Source organism: Sinocyclocheilus grahami, unplaced genomic scaffold (assembly GCF_001515645.1).
Source record: "Sinocyclocheilus grahami isolate Dianchi unplaced genomic scaffold, SAMN03320097.WGS_v1.1 scaffold618.1, whole genome shotgun sequence".
NCBI lineage: Eukaryota > Metazoa > Chordata > Actinopteri > Cypriniformes > Cyprinidae > Sinocyclocheilus > Sinocyclocheilus grahami.
Window position 1 is genome coordinate 139451 of NW_015505797.1, and position 23614 is coordinate 163064.

The 23614-nt window shown below is 37.9% G+C and overlaps 3 protein-coding genes across 3 annotated transcripts in view; 1 reads left to right on the forward strand and 2 right to left on the reverse strand.

Annotated features, from left to right (window-relative positions):
• The first annotated feature begins 3572 nt into the window (after positions 1-3572).
• Positions 3573-8884, forward strand: LOC107557761 (ADP/ATP translocase 3-like). The gene is made up of 4 exons (XM_016241286.1): positions 3573-3683; positions 5458-5944; positions 7811-7951; positions 8727-8884. Exons 1-4 carry the CDS (start codon positions 3573-3575, stop codon positions 8882-8884), a joined length of 897 nt encoding a protein of 298 aa, XP_016096772.1.
• Positions 8885-10158: 1274 nt separating this feature from the next.
• LOC107557762 (putative defense protein 3) lies at positions 10159-13602 on the reverse strand. The gene is made up of 5 exons (XM_016241287.1): positions 13326-13602; positions 12496-12608; positions 11256-11365; positions 11026-11084; positions 10159-10435 (listed from the first exon to the last, which is right to left on the reverse strand). Exons 1-5 carry the CDS (start codon positions 13540-13542, stop codon positions 10323-10325), a joined length of 612 nt encoding a protein of 203 aa, XP_016096773.1. The 5' UTR covers positions 13543-13602; the 3' UTR covers positions 10159-10322.
• Positions 13603-15580: 1978 nt separating this feature from the next.
• Positions 15581-23614, reverse strand: part of LOC107557746 (U3 small nucleolar RNA-associated protein 14 homolog A-like) — a 30778-nt gene continuing 22744 nt past the window's right edge. The window contains exons 5-13 of the mRNA XM_016241272.1: positions 23319-23438; positions 21457-21551; positions 21253-21376; positions 21079-21156; positions 20622-20952; positions 18573-19009; positions 17125-17309; positions 16382-16481; positions 15581-16109 (exon numbers count right to left, since the gene is read on the reverse strand). Coding sequence (XP_016096758.1) covers positions 15807-16109; positions 16382-16481; positions 17125-17309; positions 18573-19009; positions 20622-20952; positions 21079-21156; positions 21253-21376; positions 21457-21551; positions 23319-23438 — 1773 coding nt within the window. The 3' untranslated portion in view covers positions 15581-15806. The remainder of the gene's footprint in view (positions 16110-16381; positions 16482-17124; positions 17310-18572; positions 19010-20621; positions 20953-21078; positions 21157-21252; positions 21377-21456; positions 21552-23318; positions 23439-23614) is intronic.

Here is a 23614-nt window from a genome sequence, read left to right on the forward strand (position 1 = left end):
GCGGCACCCTTCGGAAATTTTAACAAATTTGTGGCACCCTACAAAATTAATTTTGTCACAATATTTGAATTTCTAACTTCGATATAATAATTTGAAATGTATAGATATTCGGTACAGCAGGGAAGAACTGCAGAATATAATGTCATACAGATATCTTTAATATTATAAAAAAAATGTGTATATCAATGGTGGCAATCAGTAGGCTAATTTCTAATGAAGAGACCAATTTATATGACAGATTTTAATGTAGGCTTTTATTCATATGTAAACATTGTGAGATAGCTAGTTATAATGGTAATTAAACAAAGTTTGCTCACTTAGTGTATTTTTGATTTTACAGCTGGGTAATTTTGTTGCAGTAGCACGAGATTCCACACACAGAGCGGGATAATACACAGAGCGTCACACATTTTTTACACGGCCCCCCTGCTCTCGACAGACGTGGCACCCCGGTTGGGAAACACTGGTCTAAATAATGGGCTTGTTTGAGATGAGAAAATTCTGCGCAGAATCGATCACCAGTGATCACCGCGAGATGCATGCCGGTTAGAAAAGTGTCCGACTTACCTGTGACTTGCTCTGATGTCATGCTGGCGGCTGTGTCGGATTGTGCAGTTGCTCTCCACCGACTGCGCTGATCAAAAGCATGATGGGAAACGACTGACTGAAGACACAGATTAATGAGCATTGGTTCAGACAACTGTGATGCTGTGTTCTCTTCTAAAATAATTTATTTTTATCTGATTTCATATGATTATGTATTTAAATTATGCATGAATGTTCCCAAACACTATGACAGTGCGATCTCTGTGTGAGATAATGTGATTGTTGTCATATTTCTATAAAAATCTAAAGGACATGTTTGTATTAAAAATGGATGATAAATACACCTTTCGTATGGAATTAAATAGCAAGCACTTTGAGTGTCTTGTTCATCATATTTATTTTCATATAAAAGCAACAGAACTGAAATCATATCATGTTTATTAGCAACACAGCACATGAGTGAGAATAAGGCGATATCTGCCTTTGATCTCGTAGGTATCTGTTCACTTCTAGAGGTCAGAACTGTCCGTCTCGCCTGCGCTTTTTTCACTCCTCCCCTCACTGCAGCCGCCTACTCTCGCCTTCATTTCAGGCAAGGCAAGGTGCATCTCAAACAAGCCTAATGCCGCGAGTGGGGCTTGAGGAAATGACTGATGCAGCCCCTGAAGTGAGACACAGGAAACAGAAATACTGCAAAATAATAATACTAACGCGACTAAACGAGACGAAATAAAGTTATAACATTTAGTTTCGTCTCATTTTGATCAACGAAAATTAAGAGACATTTTAGCATAGTTTTTATTTTGTAAACCACATTTAGTCTCGTTTTTATTCGTCAACAATATTGCATTATACATTTAATTATAGTCATCGTCACATGACCAGCATTTACGTTGCGTCTTGTCTCGTTTTCGTCACGCCATAAAGGTTCGTTGACAACGATATTTAGTCATAATTTTCGTTGACGAAAGCAACACTACTGACTTGCTTCTTGCGTCAGACCAAGGCTGTGTCTCATTGCTAGTTTTACTTGATCTTAGTGCTGCATTCGATACTATAGATCATGACATACTCATAGATCGATTACAAAACTATACAGGTATTCAAGGGCAGGCTTTAAGATGGTTTAGATCCTACCTGTCCGATCGCTACCACATTGTTCATTTAAATGGGGAGTCATCTCAATTATCACCAGTAAAATATGGAGTGCCACAAGGATCTGTCCTAGGTCCTCTGCTATTTTCAATATACATGTTGCCCCTTGGTAATATTATTAGAAAATACGGGATTAGTTTCCACTGTTATGCCGATGATACTCAACTATATATCTCAACAAGACCAGATGAAACTTCTAAATTATCGAAGCTAACCGAGTGTGTTAAAAATGTAAAAGCCAATAATTTTCTCCTATTAAATTCAGATAAGACAGAGATATTACTTAGTGGACCAAAAGACAGTACAGATGATGCCAACCCGGAAACAACTTACAGAACTACCACATTTTGCTATAAGTTTTATTGCATCATATAATAATTACCGTTAATAGTGTTTATCGTCTGTTTGCTTACGTCTTAAATAGATTTTTCCGTACATTTCTGCCATATGTACATTAACTGACAGTCACCACTGATAAACTACCACTAAATATTGTAGAAACTTAATTTGCTGTAAAGTTGCTTTGCAATGATTTGTATCGTGAAAAGCGCTGTACAAATAAACTTGACTTGACGTGCCAGGAGTTTTGTTTTTGTGGTTCCCTCCTCCTTTCCTTTGTTATTCGTTCTCTGCTGTCCTTCTAAATGTAGGATTTACGATTGGCTGGATGAACTGCCGGATTTGAACCAATCATGGACCGTGACCTATGATTTAAGCTGCTCCGGTGACAGGAAGAGGAGGAGATTGGAGACTTTGAGTCTTTTGTGTTGGCGAGCTTTGCTCTTGTGTTTTGTTGACACTCTACGCTTTTCAGCATGGTTCGCTTGTTTGTTTAGGTTGTTATTGAGTTTGCATCCTACCTAAGCTACACTCCAACAAACCCAGAGGGAAGTAAAGGGAGGGTACGTCACGTGACATACGTAGATTTTCTACTGTTAGACATAAGCGTGTATATAATAAGCGTGTGCCACCCGATGTATGGTTTTGATAGTGAGTGTAGTTCTAGCTAGGGCGTGTGTTACGCTGAAGACTTTTCCTTTTTTGGTTTGTTTTCCAGTTAGTTTAGAGGGTTGGGTTCAGTTAGCATCTGTTTGGTTTTGTTATTTTCTTTGATTTAGCACCGCTTGTGTTCCTTCCCTTTTGTGGTTTGTATAATTTATTTCTGTATAATTTGTATATAATTGTATTTATTTTGGTGATTTGGTTATTCTCATTGGTACACAATTGTAAATAAAGCGAACCACGTTTGCAACTTCAGTCGTTGTGTGTCTGTTGCTCCACAGCAGTTGATCTCGGGGAAAATTACGGTATAGGCTATCTTTATTATGTTTGCTCTATTCCATACCCCGAATCGCTAGGGGGCGTAACATAATTTTGGGGGCTTGTCCGGGATCCTTCTCGGTATCGAGACATCCTATGTTTTCCTTGCCAGACCTGCTGCACTCAATTCCTGTTGAGAAAAAGGAAGACTGGCTATCTCATTTTGAACTATTTTGAGTCACTTTTTAATTGCTTACCTACACCTTGGACCACATCCACAACCTACTCTAGTTTGTAATTGATCTGCTGGATCAGCTTTCACTCCAAGCAGTTTCAAACACCATCTGCATCTGTCAGCCATTCCCATGTGTGCTTGAGCTCCCAATGATGTTGGTTGACTAGCTGGTCTAACTGGTTTTTCCAGGAAGGCAGTGCAACCGAATATCTCAGACACCTAATATTTCAGAACAGAGATCGGATCTCCTCCTCCTTAAAGTACAGATGAGCCAGTAACAAAAGAACAGACTTCCCATTGTATCTCGCAAGCAGGGCCTTAGAAAAGTCATTGAACATCTATAAATGCAGTCAATAGCTAGTAGCATCACGCAACAATGAGCGAGACTGCTATTTTATACACCAAGAACTTTTTGGCTGGTGGAATCGCAGCTGCGATCTCGGAGACTGCTGTTGCGCCCATAGAAAGAGTCAAGCTGCTTCTTCAGGTATGCTTTACAACAAACTTGTATAGATTACTCTTTGCATGTGTAACCTGCATTGCATTGTAAATTAGGTATGAATTAATTAATCTTTTTCACACATTTGTCCATCTTGGTTAATTAATAAATATACTCTTGTCCATTGTTAGATCATGTTCTTAATGATGCTACATAACTTTATCTTACAATTAAAAATTAATTGGACCAATTATGATTCTTAATTAACGCACCGGGTGCATAACTGTTGCTATAGAAACGAATGCATCTTTCACAAGCATCTGATTCACAAATAATATTTCAGTGTTGTTGTCGATGTTCTTGATATTTCAGCAAACCATTAGCTTCACATGTTCAGTTAAAGAGCGTTAAGTTAAAGCAAATGTTATCATTCAACATGCCTATGTATTTTAGACACGGCATTGAATGAGCGGGGTATTCTAGTTTAATTCACCTGCTCATGGTAATGTCAATAATATGACCCCTTTCTGGGGTGGCCAAAATTACACTTTAATATTAGTCATATCTATAGAAGTGTATCTTCATATTATAATATCGACAAATATATCTTAACACAAGTACACACAAGGCTATTTCTACCCCCAACCCACACCTTGCATAATGATGGCGTCACACAACAAAAGAGATTATAATCAAAGTGATTTTTTTCAACTTGCAGTTTCCATTGATGTAAGGTTATTTGCAAGGTTAGGTTTAGATTTAACACGGGCAGTGAATATATGATATTTAAAGTAACTATATTCAAGGCTAATGAATATAAAACAAATCTAAAAGGTCATAATTTACATGATCAATTAAATTTTCTAATTGTGTTAGTTTTCAAGCCTTTTTTTTGAAACTTTTATCTTATTTATTTATTTTTTGTTCAATCTCTGTAAGGTCTTTAAAATATAATCAAGAACGACACCATTGCAAATTTTGAGCATCATTTTTGCAGCCTTGAAGGAGGGACACCACACGATGGGTTGTTTCAAACGAAAATATGCAACATTATGACTTAACCCCTTACTTATGCATGCAATGCCCTTCCTCAAGACCGTTGTGAGATATATATGAGAAATAATTTAATTTAACAGTCTATGATCGAGTATGTGACCCAGGGTGGAGTCTGTAATTTGACTAGAATGTGGAAGAGTTTGAGCTGTTTTGTTGTGATATATTACACACATTTTTGTCATGCATGAAAAATATTGAATGTAGTTTAATAGACAATAAATGTCTAATACTAAATATGTTAAGTAAATATAACTACAAATGTACAGTGTCTCACGGTTCTATGGGATTATAGCTGTCTAAATCTACTTGAATGTTTGAACATTTGTAGGCATGTATGAAAGTTGTAATTGCTAATGTTAAACTAGTTATATCTTTTATTCTGGTTAGTGATCAACTTGACCTAATTGTCAATAGTTGTAATCAAGGCTGTGGCAAGGAGAATCTACTTGCAGGGCAGCCCTAATAGCCTCATGAAGGGTCGCAACCAAGACTGCCACTGAAAATATTGTGACCTTTAGTCTATATCTGTTGACTTTCCATTTGTATACTAAAGCTGACAAAGGTATAGCAGATATAAGCATTTTGTCTCTCTTCTGGAAAAGTGGACCAATACATGTTTTGAAGGGGTATTGAAATATTTTGTGTTGACTGACAACTTGTGTCTTACAACTGGTGACACAAAGGTCATTGCAATAAATTTGAAAGGGTTGCGTTCAGTGTTGTTTTATACATTAATTGTTTGTGAAATTGTGCCCTTTTCTTACAGGTCCAGCACGCCAGCAAGCAAATCACAGCAGACAAACAATACAAAGGTATTGTAGACTGTGTAGTACGTATTCCCAAGGAGCAGGGCTTCCTGTCCTTCTGGAGAGGCAACTTGGCCAATGTCATTAGGTACTTCCCAACACAAGCTCTCAACTTCGCTTTCAAGGATAAGTATAAGAAGATTTTCCTGGATGGCGTGGACAAGCGCACCCAGTTTTGGAGGTACTTTGCTGGGAACCTCGCCTCTGGTGGTGCTGCTGGAGCCACGTCTCTGTGCTTGGTTTACCCCCTTGACTTTGCCAGAACCCGTTTGTCTGCTGATGTCGGAAAGGCTGGTGCAGAGAGGGAATTCACAGGCCTTGGAAACTGTTTAGTAAAGATCTTCAAGTCTGATGGTCTAAGGGGCTTGTATCAGGGCTTCAACGTGTCTATGCAAGGCATCATCATCTACAGGGCGGCTTACTTTGGCATCTATGACACCGCAAAAGGTGAGTTAGACATAAGGCAGATTGCCCCTTGAGGGCCATGACTAGTATATGCTAACATCAGGGGCTGAGGTAGGGCTACACAATAATTGTTCAACTGAAAATCACAATTATATTGATCACCAGTTATCACAAATGTGACCCTGGACCACAAAACCATAAAGGTCAATTTTTCGAAATTGAGATTTATACGTCATCTGAAAGCTGAATAAATAAGCTTTCCATTGATGTATGGTTTGTTGGGATAGGATAATATTTGGCCGACATACAACTATTCTGGAAAATCTGGAATCTGAGGGTACAAAAAAAATCTAAATATTGAGAAAATCATCTTTAAAGTTGTCCAAATGAAGTTCTAATCAAAAATTAAGTTTAAGTTACTAATCAAAAATTAAGTTTTGGTATATTTACGGTAGGAAATTTACTAAATATCTTAATCGAACATGATATTTACTTAATATCCTAATGATTTTTGGCCTAAAAGAAAAATTTATAATTTTGACCCATACAATGCATTTTTGGTGTTTGCTATAAAATATACCCCAGCGACTTAAGACTCCTTTTGTGCTCCAGGGTCACAAATGTTTTCATTTGAGTAATATTGATTTACATTTCATTAGAATTATTGCACTTTCACTTGCATACTTACATTTATTTTATTTCACAAAAAACAAACAAAAAACATAAATAACCAACTGGACAATATTGCAGAGTTCATTGAGAGATTACATTTTCCATATTAAATTCATAATATTTATCAGTGTTGAGCTGAATTGCATTAATCCTCTTGAAGGAGTATTTAAAATTCACATTAAATGCATATTAAATCCAAAATGGCCAGCTTCCTGTTGGGCAGTGCTAATGACTAATTGACTAAGTATGACTACTTTAAAAAGTTGTCAAGCTTGTTAAGAACCAGGGTTTGAAAATCAGTCATGGTTGGTAACGCAAATCAAATCCCATTCAAAATCAACTCTCTAGCCTATGATTTATCAGTTCTGTCCTCTAATAAGGAGCCTCCAACATTAACAAAACAAAGTGTAAATAGGGTCACACAGTGAATAAGAAGCAGCACATCTTTAAAATGTGGAAACATTGTTTTCTATGCATGTTCATACAACAGCGGCAGCTTTCAGCATCTGTTGCCTGCACACAAATATGACTCCAAAGGCTGTTCTAGGCATGCTACCTTGTGCCTATGCCTAACACAGTGGTTCTCAAACTTTTTTACCAATAAAAACTTTTGCTGCTTAAAATAATAATCATCCTCATGAAAAACAAGCACTTTCAGTGCTTTGTGCCCTAAAAGAATAGTAATCCTTAGGAAAACAAGGGCCCTTCACACTTTGAGTGCTTGGGTCCCGACAGCTCTATGCTAAATGACTTTAAAACTTTTAAATGACTAAATGGCCATATTTTGTAACTTTTCTTCCTGTCAGTTCGACAGGTCACATGGGTGCCACTACAAAGTTGCCCAGCTCTCTTTGATTATTTACACTTTTTACTTATAGTGATGTTAATATAGTACATTTACATATGCATCCCAACTTAAATTCAGCAGCTTACTGTCAAATGTGCATGTCATGAGACAGAATATGCAATAATAGTGTGAGTAACTGCACTTACTGTATTTGTAAAATAAAATAGTAATATTGATATTGTTATTAGTTTCTGTACTCCCACCTCCCAATACACTGTATGTATAATTTCTAACAACAATCTCGAGTCCTGAAAGAAGCATATAATTAAGTTGTACCACTTAAAATATGAAAGCTCCAACATGCAACATGTAAAATTTAGCTTATCTGTCTTGTTTTAAATATAATGTTTATAAGTTTGGTATTTCATTGAAATATCTTTGTTTTACAGGCATGCTACCTGACCCAAAGAACACTCATATTGTGGTGAGCTGGATGATTGCTCAGTCAGTCACTGCCGTCGCTGGTGTTGCATCGTATCCCTTCGACACAGTACGTCGTCGTATGATGATGCAGTCTGGGCGTAAAGGAGGTAATGTCCAACCCGTTTCCTCCCATGTTCCATACAAAATTCATTGGCCTTTTGATGTTTGGTTGTGGTCAGTCTTAATATGATGTTAAAGCAATAGTTCACCTGCAAATGAAAATTTGATGAAAATGAGTTTCTTCAAGGGAACAGATTTGGAGAAATGTAGCATTGCGTCAGTGTCTCAGCAATGGACGCTCTGCAGTGAATGGGTGCCGTCAGAATGAGAGTCCAAACATCTGATAAAAACATCACAATAATCCACAGCACTCCAGTCCATCAGTTAATGACTTGAGAAGCTAAAATCTGTGTTTGTAATACATTCATCAAGATGTTTTTTTTTTACTTTAAACCATAATATTGTTTTTCCCAACGAAAAAGTAATCTCGTCTGAATCAGTAGGCAAATATTCACAGATCAAACACCATTTACCAGCAAAAACAGTCCAAACAAGTATGTTGGTGGATTTCGATTTGGGGATGAACTTTTTCACTATTACCGTTATTATGGTTTATGGACTCATATGTTAACTGATGGACTGGAGTGCTGTGAATTACTTGTGATGTTTTTATCAGCTGTCTCATTCTGACGGCACCCATTCACTGCAGAGCATCCATTACTGAGACACTGATGCAGTGCTACATTTCTCCAAACCTGATGAAGAAACAAACTCATCCTAATCTCGGATGGCCTTAGGGTGAGTAATTTTTTTTAGCAAATTTTCATTTTTGGATGAAATATTCCTTTAAGTGTTTAATTATTATTATTTAATTTTTTTTAGCTGACATAATGTACAGTGGCACCATTGACTGCTGGAGGAAGATTGCACGTGATGAGGGTGGCAAGGCCTTCTTCAAGGGTACTTTGTCCAATGTGCTCAGAGGCATGGGTGGAGCCTTCGTCCTGGTTCTGTACGACGAGCTCAAGAAGATCCTTTAAATACTTTATAGAATTCACTATATGAAGAAAACACCGATGTATTTAGTGAATAGTCTCTTGCTTTACTTGTGAAGCCTGACTAGTGTTGTACAAGTACTTAAATATATGTTATATAAAAGATAATATATGCACTTTTTTATTTTTATTTATTGATTTATTGATTTTTATGTTTCTTCTCTTCCCTGACTTATCACTGGTACTTATTGGATTACCGTAAACCACAATGTGCTTGGCTGGACCATGCACTGAATGAACCGGAAGTAATTACAGCTGCATTATCACTGAAAAGCAACAACAATAATTGGAAACAGTTTTCCATTGTGCTATGTTTTATTACCGGTTGTCGCTATCAAACATATCATTGCTCTGTATTTACTGAGCGGTCACCTCTGGACACACAAAGGTCTTCACATTGGTTATAATGGTGTTCTGTTTGTAATGTGACTGTTCTTTGTGTTTCATCAAAAATGAAGAAAGCCTTTAACTCTGGTTAAAGTTTAGTACTAATACTTTTGAGAGAACTTGCTGAATTAAACATGCAACATAGTGATGTAATGCAGCATATTATTGTTTGAAAGGTTTCACATGCTTTGAAAAAATAGGCAGTATTTACTTTGTAGAAAGCCGTTTTTAAGTTTAGACAGCACATTATGGTAATGCAGCATTGAAGTAATGAATGCATTTTTCTGCATCTTGAATAAGAATTTTCGGTAACACTTTAAGGACCAATTCTCGCTATTAATTAGTTGCTTATTAGCATGCATATTACTAGCATATTGGCTGTTTATTGGCACTTATAAAGCACATTAATAATGCCTTATTCTGCATGGCCATGTTTTAGATCCCTTAATACACCCCATACCTAAACTTAACAACTGCCTTACTGACTATTAATAAGCAGCAAATTAGGAGTTTATTGAGGCAAAAGTCATAGTTAATATTTAGTTAATAGTGAGAATTGGACCTTAAATCACCCAGTGGGCCTTAGTAAAGAAGCCGCAACAATATTGCCTGTGTGACTGTGTCCCAAACACTCCTTTTGTCTAGTTCATTTGCATATGCTCCCCTTGGTCTCATTCTTAAATTAAAGTTGTTTCCATTTAAATCACAAGCTCATGTCCATTTACTTATTCACTTGAGAAACTGTTGTGCAATCAGCAGGATAATGTTCCCCAGAGTAGCCTAACAACATCTGAATTTATATGGGATAATGCACATACAAAAATAAATACATAACGAACAAACCCAAAGCACAAAAGAACACCATGGTGCATTATATTTATTTATTTTATTTCATCTTTTTTTTTTTAAACACCCACGCAAGTATCAGCTAAACATGAGTCAGACAAATAACACTGTGAGCCTAAATGTGTAATGCTGATTAAATATTTAATAAGGAGTAGCTGACCTAATATAATTCAATCAGTCTGGACCATTCTTAAGCAAGTAGAAATTGAACATTTGCCAGAAGAACAAGAGGAATGATCAGGACAGGCGTGACAGTCCTTTCAGCACTATTGTGTACGTCAAGTGATGTTCCTCCTCCTTCAGCTGATAATTAAGAGACAAAAGTCAGATTATTTAATCAGTGTTTAAACTTCAATCAATTTCAAATAAGGACATTTTTCTTTATTTGTACGAATGTCATTACAACTTCACAGCCTTTTAATATATATATATACATATATGTATATATATGTGTGTGTGTGTGTGTGTGTGTGTGTGTGAGAGAGAGAGAGAGGGGGGGTGGTGTGTGTGTGAGAGAGAGAGAGAGCGAGAGAGAGTGTGTGTGTGTGTGTCTGCGTGAGAGAGAGAGAGAGAGAGAGTTTGTTTGTGTGTGTTGTGTGTTTGTGTGTGTGTGTGTGTGTGTGTGTGTGGGAGGTGTGTGTGTGTGTGTGTGTGTGTGTGTGTGTGTGTGAGGTGTGTGTGTGTGTGTGTGTGAGTGTGAGGTGTGTGAGTGAGTGTGAGGTGTGTGTGTGTGTGTGTGTGAGGTGTGTGTGTGTGTGTGAGGTGTGTGTGTGTGTGTGTGTGTGAGGTGTGTGTGAGAGAGAGAGAACTGAAACCTTATGACTGGTTTTGTGGTCTAGGGTCACATATACAGTATAAAACAAAAGGGATTCCAGATTTTCAGATTTACTCACTTGAAGTCGAGGACATCACTTGTACCCAGAACACAGTGCGCTGCTGGGCTACAGTCGCCCTGAGGATGAAGTGGACAAATATTGAAGTGTTTTAATCATTTCTCTGGATTACTTGGGAGACAAAACTTCTAATCTGTAATGCACAACAGTATCAGCATACAAATGACTCTTTTGCACAAACTAGCACAGTCATGTGGTATCAATTTGAGATGGTTTTTGTTCACTCTTACACGAAGACGATGTTTTTCGCTGTAGCTGGTGGAATCCAGGTGTAGACGGTGGAGTTGTTTTTTATGTTGGTGTTGGCATGGGTGATGGCACCTTGCTGGTTTCCTGAACACTAGGGAACACAAGTGTATGACCCTCAAGACAGGTTTCCATCCAAAGATGCGAATTTAACTTAACTGGAATATCGCATGAAACATTTGCGAATAAAGCATCGTTTCCATCCAACGAGTCAAAGAGAACAAAATCATCACTTCCTGATAAACTGGCACTAAATATCTCTAAGAAAACTAGGAGAAGCCACTGAATATAATAATTTTCATTTGTAATAAATGACTTGTGCTTCAGAGAGAGCAGACGTAACACGATAAATGCAGTCAATGCTTTTAGAGGTGGATGCTGCTGTTTGGGAACGCAGTCGTGTGAGACAGTAATTATACAGAAATACTTTGATGACAGACTTTGCTCAGGCCTTTCAGAACGACCAAAACAACATATAGTCACATGACTTTTTCAATGCGCATGGTGGAATTTATTCAGTAAATGTGTCGCAGTTTCTTATCGGATAAAGAGTTTATCCTACTCAGTTGTGTGCATAGGTTTTTAATGGGCATTTTTAGAATTTATGCGCATCTTGGCGTTTCCATCCAGCGGTTTTTATGCAATGATCCAAAATGCGCATAAAAATAGGTGGATGGAAACATACAGTGACTACAGTTACCAAATTTATAATGCCAGTGATTTACTAACAGGTGTACCAATGACATATTTCTGAATGTTTTGTTACACCACCAAAACAAAAACAAGGAATGGAAAAAAAAAAAAAGGCGTTTTAATCTTACACTCTAAAAAATGCTGGGTTAAATACAACCCAGTGCTGGGTAAAATAGGGACAAACCCAGCAATTGGGTTGTTTTGACCCAGCGGTTGGGTTACTACCCAGAAGGATGGGTTAAACATTTAAACATTTAACCCAACCGCTGGGTCAAAACAGCCCAATTGCTGGGTTTGTCCCTGTTTTACCCAGCACTGGGCTGTATTTAACCCAGCATTTTTTAGAGTGTACAAAATGACTAGATATGTGTAGTCCCTGAGAAGAATTCACTATGCATCGCAGTTTCCATAATTAATCTAATGTTTCTAAATTATAAAAAGGGGTTCTGTATCATTTAAATCATATCTGATCTTATTATTTCAGATATAAATATTGCAGTAAAATAGAAGCATAATAGTCCAAAGTCTCACCTCTAAGAACTTTGTGTTATCTGGAGGTGTCTGCCAGGATCCTAATGCTTTTGAGTCAGATCCAGAGCGAGCCTCAAGGAGCACGCCTCTATAGTCAGGACCTTTGATTACAACTGACAAACAACAAGAGAACAAACGTTACAACAAGTGATACAATTATCCTCATTTTAGGCACTTGTGATATACATGCATTAAATTAAATGGCTTAATAATTGTTATAAATGCAGTTAAAATATTCCCAGAATTTGGCCTGAATGTCACAAACCTAATGGTGTCTAAAAACAAGCATAAACATAACACACACACAAAAAAGTAATCTCCAAGTTTAGTTTCCTAATAGATATATTAGAGAAAAGGGGATTTTCCTTGGCATGCAATTATGAATTACACTCAGTTTAGCAAGAATTCGGTAAGCTTTGGATTCAGACATGCACATCTTGGAAACTGCATGAATTAATTTACTAAAAGTCTCTTCTAAAACTGTAGTGACCCCATCCAAACGAGCTTTATCCTCTACCTGTGATGGGGTTGCCAGTCTGGAAGGCTGTGCTGCTTGGGTGGATGGTGTATGGAGCAGGGTTTGGCTGGGGATAAACATAACACACACACAAAAGTAATCTCCAAGTTTAGTTTCCTAATAGATATATTAGATAAAAGGGGATTTTCCTTGGCATGCAATTATGAATTACACTCAGTTTAGCAAGAATTCGGTAAGCTTTGGATTCAGACATGCACATCTTGGAAAAAGAATGTAGAACTGCATGAATTAATTTACTAAAAGTCTCTTCTAAAACTGTAGTGACCCCATCCAAACGAGCTTTATCCTCTACCTGTGATGGGGTTGCCAGTCTGGAAGGCTGTGCTGCTTGGGTGGATGGTGTATGGAGCAGGGTTTGGCTGGGGCTGTACCGCTCCATGCCTCGGTATCATATCCACACAAGCTGAAGCTGGTGCCCCGTTCGGAAAGCACAGAACCGATGTAAAAACTTGTAGTATGACAATCCCACAAAACACAGCATCCATGATTCCTGAAACAGGCCAGCTCATGTGCAATCGTACAATGCAACAAACTAACTTACACACACATTCCCAGATCTCGCAATCGACTTTTGAGAGGCGCATCTGCTGAGTCACAATTGCATAAAAAATGGGAATTTCATGCCAACAGGCTACACTGCCCCTCCCCTGCATAAAGTATTCACGTGGTGTCAGGTGAGACTGGCTTCAAAAAGAGAAACAAACTTTAGTTCCAGGAATCTGTCATGGATCTGGACAAAGAAACAAAGACCTCCTCTGTCGGGAAGGAAATGAGCGGAGCATAGAAAATGTCCATTTTCTTCGCCCAACTTATGCTCTGTCCTACTGTAATAATGTTTGGATGGTGGCATATAAGATCGGGTGTTTGGTAAACAGCCTTTTTAAAATGTTTATAAAATATTAAATGCTTTTTAATCAGAAAACGCACACAAACCTAGAGTGGAGTGGATGTGATTTTTTGAGGTGTTCACACAAGTGTAGTTCTTCATGTTTATCGTCATTTAAACCTTAAACTGTGAGACAAGTAAGCTATGCCGAGTTTTGATTTGTTTCTGTGATTCTCTCCAAGAACCAAGACAGCTAATAACGCATCCTGCTTTTCTTGATGCTACAAATTAAAGCACAGTATTTTTTATATTGAGGAAAGGTCTTGTTAATGATTTTCAGGTATTTGGGTTTAAAAGCACCTCTGCTTTTGGGACTAAAGGTACAATAGTTGATGCGATACTAGCTGGCTAACTTGACATGACATGGTTAGACTCAGATGGTCAGTATTAGTTATTAAATTTGGTTTCCAACGTAAGAGATAACTACCATATTTATAATGACATTAGTATATTTCAATTTATGATATTAACCATATCATATAATATATTGTCACTACTGCCATATTATAGGATCTCCATCAAGCAGTTTAAGCAGCTTTCAGAAATTTTTAATGTAAATTTAGTATTTTTTAAAATGAACATTGCAATGAAGCTATAGCTTATTGAACAAAGTAAATTATCAAAACGTGATAATCGGGGTAAAAGGCCCACCTCTCACCTCATACGCTAACATGATTTTTAAACAAACCATCATATTATTGACAAAATATACACTATGGGAGTAACGAAAAGGCTTGCCTTTAGTCCTATTGTGTGCTATTGCATTTAGTTGTCATGTATGTTATGTGTGGTGTTTGTCTTGTGTGTATCACAATGTGCACCATCTATATTCGAGTATTTAGCCATGTTTTATGCACAGTCCACTTAAGTCCAACGCATCATGTTATTTTCTATTGTACCACCCATATTTTAAGGTAAAAAGCATATTTTGAATGTTGTTGTTATAAGTAAAACATCACTTATCAATATTAAAATCAATACAAAAACAGCTAATTTCGGTCCTGTTTTAAGCTTGTTAATTTCTGGCAATTAATATTTAGTTTTCTTTCAGGAGTTCTGTATTTATCCATTAATCCTTCTCCTGTTCTTGCAATATTTGATTAGCCAGTGCTGACATACAGTACATAGAGCAAATGGATACAAATGTAACATTTGCGGCTTAATCTTGTCATTTTTTCCCCCTTTCTTTCCCTCCTTTATTTTAGAACGAACTAAGAGTGTGCATAATATAAATGTATAATAACTACGCAGTGGGGGTGGGGAGAATTTTTGCTTTTTCATAAATTTTTTTTAATGGCTGTATTATGTAAAATATTAATTTAAAAAAATCAATACAAAAACACTGTAATAAGAAAAAGGCACAGGAACTAACATGCAACCCCATAATACCAAAAACATGGTCAACACTTTTTTTTTAATGGCCAATTTCTAGCAACCACAGCTACTTTATTTCTTTTTTTACTGTAAATTTAACAATATATTTTACAGTGCAACAAGAGTGTAATAGCCTACACTCTCAGCTCAACACGACACACAGTTCAGTGCAGCTGTGTGTGTAATATTGCCATGCTCCGCTTTAAACACTTGAACGAGTAAAGACATTCAAGCAGGGAGACAATAAAAACAACAAACATTTGCAACAAGATAGATTTTAAAATGTATTTTTTAGGGCACTTGAACAGAAAAACAAGGTAACTACTCTTCATTTAAGAAAGTAAACTCATCTATTACTCATTATAGGTATTCTGCCAAACACAAATTGATTAGGACATGAAAATAATTCCAAAAAGTTAATTTGGTCATTTATTAGAGCGATGTCTTCTTGAAACACTTCACAAATAAAATCTATTTATGCAGTGACTGAAGCCACACGATCGTTCATGCCGGTTACTTTCTCCTCTTCTGCGATCTTCTTCCTCGATGCTTTTCCGATGACCGCTTTGCGCCCTCTTTTGCCCGTTTGTTTTCTCCCAGCATGATTGCTGGTCCTTTACCCCCTGGTGTCGTGGTCTTATTCTTTATGAAGTGCTCTTTGACCATAGGCTCAATGATTGCACCCATTTTAGTGATAACTTTGGGTTTCGTCATATTCTTCACAACACTTTGCGTGTTCCATGTCGGGCCGATAGGCGTACGGATGGAAGACTCAAACTGTGCAGTGTTTTGAAAAGGGAACGGCAGCTGACTAACCTATGAAAAAAAACAAGAATAATAATAATTAGAGAGATGCAGTGTTGGGCTTCCTTTCAGTTTATGAGAAACTTCTGTCACTTGTTTCCATCATGCCAAAAAAAATAAATAAAATTAAATGAATTTAGCTGGTTCAACAAAAACTTCCATTCTATTTTGTTTAGCATCTCGTCCCAAAATCAGGAATTCGATGCATTCATGAGCGAAAGAGATTCTCATACTCAAATTCATAGAACTCTGCTACTTTTGAGTGTCGCCAGACGATCGGTTACCTGATGAGCAGCGACTGATGCATTTCTGTTCTCCGATATGATGACATCAGGCAGTTTCTGGTCTTGCCGTGGAGGAGGTGGGGCCGCTTTTATCCTAAATCTACAGAGACAAATGAACCATTAGTGCTATGATAAGGCTTTGAGCTGAGGATGTGCACGCACGGTTAGATTGCTGTGCAAAAACAAAAACTTGTCAACTTAAGGCGGAACTCGCTACAAAGTAAGAGTGCTCCCTGTTACAGTGTTAGGAGAAATAAAAATAGATTTGAAGCATTTTCAAAAGAATCGATATCAAATCAAGAGCACATGAACGTATGCTCCATTCAAAAGATAACATGAAGGGCCAGATTCACTAAACAGTGAAAATGAGCTTGAGACTGAAATCCCGTAAAAGTGACGGTAGTGGACATTTCTGCAGCTGATCTTCTGACGTCGCACAACTAACGAACAGACACAACCAGATCATTTCCGTAATGACTAACGCAGTATACTACAAGCAACTATCACAGCCAGGTTTGTAGCGGCGCAAGCTGTAAGTAAATCCAAGTCTTTGTGCAAATGAGTCTTCATCTCAAGTGAGCACCACTTTACACAATCTCAGAAGTGCTACTTATTTTCTTTAAAACATTTTAATTACAAATGACTAGATAGAAGGTTAAGCTAGTATAGGAGAGAGAAAAACTCTGGGGAAAGGAGAGAAAATGTTTTGAAAGTTAAAGATAAGAACGATTTAATAGCATTACCTTTTGCGTTTCCAGCGGGGGGGTTTGAGACCAACTCCTCCCCATTCTCCCCAGCCTGGCAGAGTCAGGTCCACCACTTCAGGCCTCCCAGCAGCTTCCCGTTTGCTTTTGTCCTTTATGAAATCAGAAATAACATCATCCCCAGCAAACGCCTCCTTGATGATGGAGATCTGTTCATCACGCTCCTAAAATAAAAAAGGGAAAACATTTTAAATACAGGAAAATGCAGCATACAACTCAAAAACTTAGCTCCCTATCATACACCCAGTGCGACGCAAGTGTTTTTTGCTCGTTTCAGCCAGACACGGTTATCATTTTCAACGCCCTGCGCCACGTCGTTTAAACAGCAAACGCATTTGTGCACCGAAGGGCGTGCTGGTCTGAAAACGAGGTGTGTTCAGGCGCATTTCTATTTTGAGGCAACTGGAATAGACTGCGGACCAGCTGAAACCTGGTCTAAAGTCAACGGCGCAATATTTTTTTTATTTATTTAAAGAGTGCATTAGTAATATGCGCCTATAGGCGGGGGGAAAAAACGCACGCTTTTTAACACAACACAGGGGAGCGCAAACGCGCAGCAGCGCACAAACATGCCAAATATTACAAATGAAAGGATTACAATGTAAAAGATTATTATTGTGCCCCGTAGATGGTCAGAGCAGAACCTCTCTTCTCTGGAGAAGCATACAGTCTTTGCAAATTCTGCCGTGTAAATAGCGAATTCGCCATGGCACAAGCGCAACTGGCTTTTAAAGGGAATGACAGAGGAGTCTCTGTTTGGTTTATGGCACGTTACACCCAACACACACCCACAACTCATTAAGAGAATAGGCACAACCCTTTCAGACCATGCACCCGGCACGCCGACCATGTTTCCCGTCGTTAAACTAGCAAAAGTGGATTCGGACACACACTAAGTACACTTGTGCCATGTGCTTAGATCGTTAAAATACGGCCCTAAATGTCAAAGTTAACAGAGAAAGATCTCAGTCAGGGCTGGCAATTCTGTTCAGTGGGTTTTTCAGAATCTTACAGGTCTAACTTCCACAAGCACACACACTGAACATCTATATCTGACAGTCTTTACATATGGGCTGCATCTGAAATCGCAAACTTCCCTACTACACAGTAGGCGAAAAACGGTATGTGGTACGTTCAAAATCACGGTTTTCATACAACAGTAGACGAAAAGTATGCAGATGACTTTCTATCTCCAGCAGCAAGATTCTGAAGTGTGCATCCGACGGACACTTTACTAACCCACTAGGACTTGTGAAGCAACACAACAGATCATACTATATAAAAACATACCTTTTCTTTAGTGGACGTGAAGTAATTACTTATTCAAGAGAAGTACCTACTTAAGCGAGTATGTGCTTTTGGATGCAGCCGTGGTGTTTACCCTCACTAAGGTCTACTGGTTACACTTCATTTAAAATTCAACTCACTTCCTCATCAACCACTGTTGGCAAAAAGGGAACTTTGACGGCTTTGGCTTCTTTGGTGAGTACTTCTTTGAGGTCGATTTCCCTTTTCTTTTTATTGGGTGGCTCAGAAGTGGCCTCCACAGCAGCGGTTTGTGGCAGTGACGGCTCCGCAATGGGTTGGGGGTCGACAACCTCGCCTAAAACCTCCAGGTCCTCTATATTCCTGACTCGAACCTGTCCTTCATTCAAAAGTCCGTCTTCATCTTCTTGCCCGGGTGTGTTCAAGCCTTCTCGTGTCGGATTTGAACCCTCAAGTGTCTTCTCGCTCCTCATGAGCCTGAAAAGGGTGTTAAACTCCGAAACGTCCTCCTCCTCTTCATCATCATCCTCCTCCTCCTCCTCCTCCTCCTCTTTGTCAGAAACCTCAACCACATCTTCAACCACCTCGCTTGCAGGTTCTGTAAAAAAAAATACCAGAAACTAGTTTGGATGAGAATCACCACATACACTTCATTATGCAACTCAAGTCCATGAGAATGAATAAATGAGAGAACTCTGATTTGGCAGTCGTAAATGAGTTATTAAAAACAGAAGCAAATTCCGACAGGTGTACCAACTTCTGTTGATTGCTCAGTATTGCACATTTAACAATAATAAAGGAGACTGAAGGTCAATTAACAGATGAAGGCAGACTATTATAAACACAGATTGAATGCCAAATGGAGGAAGACTGACAGCCGCAGCGGAGAGAAGAGTTTACTAACGACTTAAATATTCATCTGAACCTCACATTAAACTATGGAACGGCTTCAGAACTCTTGGAATATAGTGCATGGAATTTTTATGGTGCTTTATAATCTGTTTGTGCCTTTCGTGGAACTTAACAATAACACAATAGTATACGGTCGTCTGACTGATACCCGATCCGGCCATTGGCGCCCTCTGCAGGCATTTTATATAATGCATAATATACATAAGTTACGATTATATTGTTTTATTACATTATGCATTTGAACTATTTTGTTCAATAAAACTATGGCAGCACGATTTGGGGAAAAAATCGAATTGCGATTTAAAATGTAATTATTAATAAAAAATTATATAATAATTAGATCAAAATTGATAAGATACTAACAATACTGATTTTATTTGACAGAAAACTGCAAGGTTACTTGTTAACATACAGGCCTATAACTGTACATCATATGATACTGTTATGATAACAAATATTTCTTAATTTTTATCAGGATGTAAAATCAAAAATGGTGTCCATGTCTTTAATATGAAATATGAGTCTTTTATACACAGAAAAACAAACTCCTGTACACTTCTATACACTGGATAAAAACATGGATTATCATAGGTTTACTTCAAATTTCTTTAGAAAGAAGTATTATTTTTCCCTCGCGCAGAAACTCCACAAATGCATGCAGAAGTAATAGAACACATGACGTTCCAGGAAATCCCTAATATGGACAAAGGTATCTCGCCGTCGCTGTGACTGAATTAAAAGAAGATAGAAACACCTGAACTGATTGAAGACAATAAACCTACGCCAATATATGGTTTATCTGTGTTCAAGCCATCTCGGGGGTGAGATGAGCAGCATTTACTACTGGCGCTGTGCATATATTTAATTAAAAATCGCAGTCTTTGAGATTCAATAATCACATCAAGCCAAATCACGATTTCGATTAATCGCGCAGCCCTGAATAAAACCACATGATTACTTGCTTTTGATATTTTATTTATTTTGAACCAATTATTATCGCCTCATTGCTATTATGACATTTTAAAGTCTATTGTTCGCTTCTATTTTTAATACCACACAATTACCCGATTGCTCGATTAATCGTCAGAATAAGCGATTTATTACTCGATTACCAAAATAATCGTTAGTGACAGCCCTAATCTCAATATATTATATCACTCATCCCTAGTTTGGACATTATAGAAAATCTTTCCTTTTGTGTTCCATGGCAAAAAAGTAAATCATCAGTTCGAGAATGACACGAGACTGAGCAAACAATGGCAGAATCGTACGTATTTTCTTTAAGCCTGCTCTCTTACGCTCTTCTTCTGTAGGAATCAAGTCCTCTTCATCAGCTTGCCTCAGCTTCCTCTTCCTCTCAAATTCTCCAACGAGTTCCTCTTCCTCATTCTCCTCTTCTGCGGTTTGCACATCCTCAGTTGTGACACAGCTGACCTCAGGCTCTTCGTGTGTAAGCTGGCCTCTCATCCAGGGGTTGACAGAGTCAATGACTGGCTCAGAGTCGTTCACAAAATCAGGAACCGTCTCCAACCCTTCCTCATTACTTTCATGCTCGTCATCAGAGGGCACCACGATCTTCTGGGTAAGGTCTTTATTCATCTGCAGCTGCTCCTGCATTGCTTTGCGTGCCTGAAGAGCATGGGAGACACGCAAATGTCACAGTTTATTATGGTAATAAAACTGATGACAAAGAACAGGAACCATAAATAACATTTTCAGTCTCATTCCACTATCAAAAACATCAAACACTCTCACCGAATCATCATATTTAGCCATAATGGCCTTTGATTTTGCCCACTTGCCACTGTTCTGATGCTTCAGAGACATCCTCTCCTGCAGAGAAAACAAGGAAAAATATATTTACGCCCAAATAATTCTCACTTATTCATAATCTTTCTTTCCACACAGTCCCTACAGTTCACCACGCACCTCCATCCTGGACAGCTCCATCTTTTTTAGCTCTTCCAGAGCTCCTTCAGGATTCGTCTTTACCATTTCATCAAACTGCTTCAGAAAATCCTTACACTTGGCTTTCTTCTGAACCTTGTGGTACCTGAGGAAGATGCATTTCGCACTTAAGATAAAAGAAAGACTAATAAATAGTTGACAGAAATGTTCAGTTGTAGAACTCACTTTTTGCTCTTGATTTTCTTTTCTCTTTTGGCTTTTGCCTCGTAGTACGACTGGAGCGCTCTTGCCTTTTGAAGCTCGGCGCGACGAATCTTAGCCTGCCACACAAAAAATCGTCACAAAGCGGAACATAAAAAAAAAAAAGTAAATAAAACTGATTACATATGAGAACTATTCAAAGATAGAATAATTAATGTGCAGCTTGGTGACCACTCATAAGCATTAATTTGGAACCATATCATATCAACAGTATTCTGCTCTAAAATGTGGATTTCAGATTTACTTAGAATAACAGCATCATCCCAAATGGCTTAATTATAGAATGAACACCAATCAAAACAAACTTCATCGCCACACCATCTCACTGCGAGTAACATTAATTGATTATAGCATGAGAACGGCACTGAGACGGCTTTGTGGAGTCCATGCCATACATACGGTCATTACAGCAAAAGAGACGCGTACCAAACACTAAAGAAATGCATGTTCAATTTAACAAAACGGTCATATACATTACATAAAGTTTGTAACACTTCACACTAAAGCTGTATTTATCATTCATTTTTCCTTTTTATCTATTTTTTCTCCATTGAGAATCATCAATCAAAAACATTTTCAAAACACAAATATCAAGGAAGGAATTTTATTTCACTATTTACAGGGTATCTGTAGGATTTCTTAATTCAAATTCAAGACTTTATGACCCTTTTTTAAGACCTGCACAAATAAAATTAATATTAGCGGGAAGGGTAATGTCTACGGTATCATATTAAACCATAAAATTATATGATTTAGAGTTCAGATACAGGTTTTCACAAAACAAAATGTCTTACAAAATGATAAACATCACATTTCAGCCTTTAAACCATTTTTTAAAAAGGCGATGAGTCAAATGTAGGCTATAAATTATTGTATTAAAATATCTTGCTTATCTTAATTGTTCAGATTTTTAGAAGGCACATTATCTTCACATTTACAACTTTGCTGCGTAAAAACATGGGTCGATTTTCGCATTGGTCTGAACAAACTGCAGACAGGCTTATTGAAAACGCACATTCATTCTCAGCCAGCAGGAGGCGCCTGTGGCATCAGAAATACAGCGGTTTCCACGGTAATGCTGTAATCAAAGCAGCACTGCGCTCATAATCGTTATAGCTTTTCCCTTCAGCGATACATTCATATACTGTAAAATCACCAGCGCCTCGGTTTGTCTTTGAATCCTGCAGCGCTCATATTTATTCCATAAAATCATAATCTTTTTAAGTTTAATCCTCACATTAATCCGTAATCATCCATTCTTGTCTTTCCATCCCCAAATCGAACACCTCTTGAATTATTAAGACTTTTCTTGTGCCATTTGAGATATTTAAGGCTTTTATGGACTTAAATTTGATCAAACTAAATAGAAGACTTTTTAAGGACCTGCGGGAACCCTGTATTTAATGGCGGTGATACATTTTGACACAATAGTTTCAGTTCCAACATGCTCCAAAACACTTGCTATTTTCAAACAATCCTTAACGCCTTGATTAGCTGGTCCAGGTGTGTTTGATTAAGGCTGGAGCTAAACAGGGTTGGCTAGTAAGTCTAATGCATTTTCTCAAGTTGCTTGTTTTTTTCTGTTTATGCACCATGAGCATGCATCCTATGAAGTTCTGCACCTTGACTGAAAGTGTTACATGGAGCATTAGCAGCAGTAGTAAGAGTAACTCATGTGATGCCATGTGACGTTAACATGGCAGGACCCATGAGGGCGTGACTCACTAAATGTAGCAACATTGCTCTGTAACCATTAATAACTTAATGTCACAAAAACGGCTGTAAACCTCTAAGGCAATAGAACAGAAGCTTTATGAAAGTCATACCTCCTCCAAGCTCATGGCTTTAAGTGATTGCTCCTCTACAGGAGTCAAAACAGGGTCAGCGACAGGCTGGCTGTTGATGTGCAAGAGTCTGAAAATCTCTTGTTCAAGAGGAGTTTGAACCTGTCAGAGAAAACACACATGGAGTTAGTTATTCAAGGAACATTTCAAGATCAGAAACAGTACTTCTGTGTGTGTGTGTGTGTGTGTGTGTGTGAGTGTATGTATGTATGTGTGTGTGTGAGAAAGTGTGAGTGTGTGTGTGTGAGGTTTTTATATTCTGGTGGGGACTTAAACCT

Bases quoted from the DNA above. Each gene is read 5' to 3' on its own strand.
- LOC107557761 (XM_016241286.1), top strand. From the start codon at position 3,573: ATGAGCGAGACTGCTATTTTATACACCAAGAACTTTTTGGCTGGTGGA. The intron at 5,945-7,810 runs GTGAGTTAGACA...TTTGTTTTACAG, and splicing joins CATCTATGACACCGCAAAAG to GCATGCTACCTGACCCAAAG. The intron at 7,952-8,726 runs GTAATGTCCAAC...AATTTTTTTTAG, and splicing joins GCAGTCTGGGCGTAAAGGAG to CTGACATAATGTACAGTGGC.
- LOC107557762 (XM_016241287.1), bottom strand. From the start codon at position 13,542: ATGAGCTGGCCTGTTTCAGGAATCATGGATGCTGTGTTTTGTGGGATT. The intron at 11,366-12,495 runs GTGAGACTTTGG...TGTGTTCCCTAG, and splicing joins ATAACACAAAGTTCTTAGAG to TGTTCAGGAAACCAGCAAGG. The intron at 10,436-11,025 runs GTGAGTAAATCT...CTTAATTATCAG, and splicing joins AGTGATGTCCTCGACTTCAA to CTGAAGGAGGAGGAACATCA.